Here is a 3,645-nt window from a genome sequence, read left to right on the forward strand (position 1 = left end):
GAAATGACCTTTGAACCTTGAGAGTAAGACTACGGCACAAGCGTATCGTTCTCTGCCAAACTCCTGAAAGTGTCAGTGGGAGTATGGTGTGCGCATGCGCAGGCGGGCCCGGAAACGACGCCACCTTCAGCGGGTACGTTTGAACCACGTGGCACTGAATCTCGAGAAACCCCCGAGGGGGACGTCCACGGGCGGGACCCTTGAAAGCACTCAAACAAAAAACTTTTCGTTCAAAAAGAATTAAGATTTAATACGTGTAGACCACGCAAATATCAATCCATAGCAATACCAAAATACAGATTTAGATAACATTTACAAACAGTCCATACAAGCATACCACTACGAATATACAGGTCTTTATAAAACAAAGACAGTGGTGGAACAGACCAAACAACGTTGTATGGATGACAACATAGGGATCCAGCACCCAATGCTAGATGTTCATGTCTCTTGTATGGTCGATAACAACTATTTGATCACGTTGACCAGCATTTTACACGAACATAGAAACTATTTACATGAACCTTAAAACTTCTGCAAAAAAAAAAAAAAAAAAAAAAAAAAAAAAGCACCTGACTTAACTTGAACTTGCTGTAAAGTGTGCAAAGTGTAACAAACAGGTAGTTTCGACTCCATGTCTGGAAACAGGTACGGTACAGTGAGTGTCTGCACTTGACCGCTCCGTCCCCCGGCTTCTCTGGAGAAAGGCTCGTTCGCAGCGACTCCCCGATCAGGACACGAGGACATGCCTCGACAGGCTCCGCGCGCCCACCACGTCCGGCATGCGGAGGGGAAGTCCCGCGCAGAACGCTTCCTGCTTCTGCACGTGGTTCAGAGCAGCTCCGATGGGGAGTAGGAGTGATCGAGGTTTTACAATTTACAGACCTTATTAAACGTTGCTCCACCGTCCAGGTAGTTCACCTGTAAAACTGCAGATCAGAGTTTTTTGTTTGTTTGTTTGTTTCTAAAAAGCCACGATGGCGGTACTCCAGGGGTTCAGGTTCGGGAGCATTTGCTCGCAGCAGATCTTGCCCGAGTCGCTGTCCTCCGAGTCGGTGGCGGGCTGAGCGCCCTCCTTGCTCAGGAGTCCCGAGAAGCTGGAGCCGAATATCGTGATGAGACTAGAGACGTTGCCCGTGTCCATGTCTTCCGGCCCTTCGCCCTCGCCGCCGACCGGGGGCAGAGCAGGGACCGCGGTGGCTTTCGGTCTTTTCACGGGGGACCCTGCGGACGCTGACCTCTCGGCTCCTCTTTTCCTGGTACAGCACGTCGCTGTCACCTCGGCGCTGCCCTGCTGCGAGTTCTCGCTCCGAGACACACAGTGCTCGGAACCAGACCCGGGACCGCCCGTCTCCGCCGACCCACTGCCCTCCTGGTTCTCTCCCTCGGCGTCCGCTGCGCCGGGGGACAGGGACGGGGACGGGGACGCGTCGGGACGCTTCGCAGACACGGCGGTTTTAACAGAGCCCACGTCCTCCTGCGGACTCTGCTGGCAGTTATAATCCGAACCCGGCGCCAGGTCCTCGATGTCCTGTCCCTCGACGGCCGCTGCGGGTCCATTTACTGACACCTCTGGAATTCGTACAGAGTCGTCGGAAACAAGTGCGGATTCCCCCCCGTGTTCGTCGGGAGTCGATCTGCTCCCGTCAGAGTCCATCTGGTCCCCTTCTCCCCACTCCACGCCGCCGGCATGCGGGGACCTCACACACACGCCGCCGTAGTAGTCACTCAGGTACACCTGCCTGGCGCTCCGGAGAACCAGCGAGACGAGCAGATTCTTGTGCAGCTTAATCCCGCCACGCTGCACTCGGGAGTTGTAGATCTTCCCTAAGGAGATACTCATGATCCGATGTGCTTCCACTTTATACTCCATGTCTGGGGGAGAAAAAAAAAAAAAAAAAAACAAATTACAGAAGGTCTGGCTAATAAACAGCTGTCGTAACGTTGGGAAAGTCCGTTAGAGATAACATTCAACCGCAGAAACGGAGAATTTCCCCGAGAAGCTCACCATCAATGAGTAATATTAATATACTGATATGATTTATTTGATACAAATATTAAGATAAATAGGTTCATCTAGTAGAAATCAATAATGAAATAATATTCACTTTTAAATACCGTGTAAGTGGATCGTCGTCTTCAGTAACGTAAAGATTAATAGACTGTATACTATTTTAATAGAAATTTATTAAAATACAAAAAAAAATAATAAAAATCTTTCACCTACTCATTTCTCCCACTACCCAACAACCGTCTTCTTAGAGAATGAGACCGTTTCTGTTTTTAACTCGGTTTTATACGTGTACGTAATGATTACGTTCTCCAATAAGAATGCGACTACTGTTTCACAAACGTTAGGAATTACTCCCCGCCAAATCGGTGTGGACCAATCGGGGAGCGCGGAGCACCTCCGTGAGATTTAAATACTAACATGGGAAGTAGATTTAAAACGGTAAAGCATGGACGGGCATTATATTCATTTAATTCTCGGCTTTGTGTGTTACTTTAACATTTTTAATTTACATTACTAAATACAATTGTGATAATATAGTTATTACAATAACTTAATTTGTGTTTTTTTTTTATTAAATATCCGTCTTCAAGGAACTTCCTAGTCGTTTAGTTCATTTGGCCTTCATCTAGGTTACATGTATTGGTTGGACATTATTATATTATAATATAATGTATGATTTTTCAAAAATCTTTGAAGGAACCATCCATATAATTATTATTCAAACAAAGATAAATTGCTAGTTTTGAAATATATAATGGACACTGTGGTTGTGTAGGTAAATAAGCCGTTTCCCCTTTAAGAGTATTTATATTTTGGCAGACGACATCCTGAGACTGATGTAATGGCTCGTCTGTTTTGGTGAAGTCACATGACGCTTTTGTGAGAGCGAGACCTACATTGCGGTGTCTGAGCCGAAGCTGGTGAATGGAACATGTCGTGGGGAGGAGGAGGGGTGCTACAGGGGTGTTCCTGGCTCTTTCGTTTCGAGAGGCTCTTAGCCTAGGTTATGCGTGGCGGAAGGGCCGACTGAAATGTAACCGCCAAGACGCTTTAGGTATAGCCGAACGGGCGCATCTCGTTGGGGCAGAACGGGAAGAAGGCGTTTGTTATGAGCGTCGTCATGTTGTCAAATAAAATAGCAGCATAAACAAGGAGGGGCAGTATGACGTCACATGTTTGGTTGTTAAAGTCCCCACAAACAACTCGCAGCAGACATACAAAAGAAGAAATGGTCTTTTACTACTTAACCAGCATCATCATGCCCTCGTTTTTTTTTTTTTTTTTTACAAATATTTTGTGTAAACCTATTGTTATTGTGACGGCCCGCGTGCAATAATATAACTCAACAGTATATATTTTGTTTTTTTAGAGTGTATACTGCCCAAAATTCTGTTTCAATACACAATGAATAGGCGATTGCTGGAAGGTAGGTCGACGTGTTCAGTGTTTTTTTGTAACTTGAGTCCTATTTTATTTGTTGTACTGTGTTGTTAAACAAATGTGTGCAATATAATTATATCTCATTAAATACCGATTTCCTGGAACGGTTCGAGAGAAGGTCGTTTATTCTGCTTTTCTATATGTTCTGCACTCATCCTCTATTACCTGAATACTTTGTAGAATGTTTGTGG

General features: G+C 45.7%; 1 protein-coding gene across 4 annotated transcripts; it reads right to left on the reverse strand.

Moving 5' to 3' along the window:
• Positions 1-223: 223 nt before the first annotated feature.
• Positions 224-2,255, reverse strand: ier5 (immediate early response 5). Of its 4 annotated transcripts, none has more exons than XM_018726731.2 (2): positions 2,228-2,255; positions 224-1,875 (listed from the first exon to the last, which is right to left on the reverse strand). In XM_018726731.2, the coding sequence occupies exons 1-2, from the start codon at positions 2,229-2,231 to the stop codon at positions 965-967; spliced, it is 915 nt and encodes a 304-aa protein (XP_018582247.1). In that variant the 5' UTR covers positions 2,232-2,255; the 3' UTR covers positions 224-964. The 4 variants fall into 4 exon arrangements, with proteins under 4 accessions (XP_018582247.1, XP_018582250.1, XP_018582249.1 ...); XM_018726734.2 differs by having other exon boundaries at positions 2,224-2,255; XM_018726733.2 differs by having other exon boundaries at positions 2,119-2,253.
• Between the last annotated feature and the right edge of the window lie 1,390 nt (positions 2,256-3,645).

The sequence above is a fragment of the Scleropages formosus genome, chromosome 9 (genome assembly GCF_900964775.1).
Source record: "Scleropages formosus chromosome 9, fSclFor1.1, whole genome shotgun sequence".
Taxonomy (NCBI): Eukaryota; Metazoa; Chordata; class Actinopteri; order Osteoglossiformes; family Osteoglossidae; genus Scleropages; species Scleropages formosus.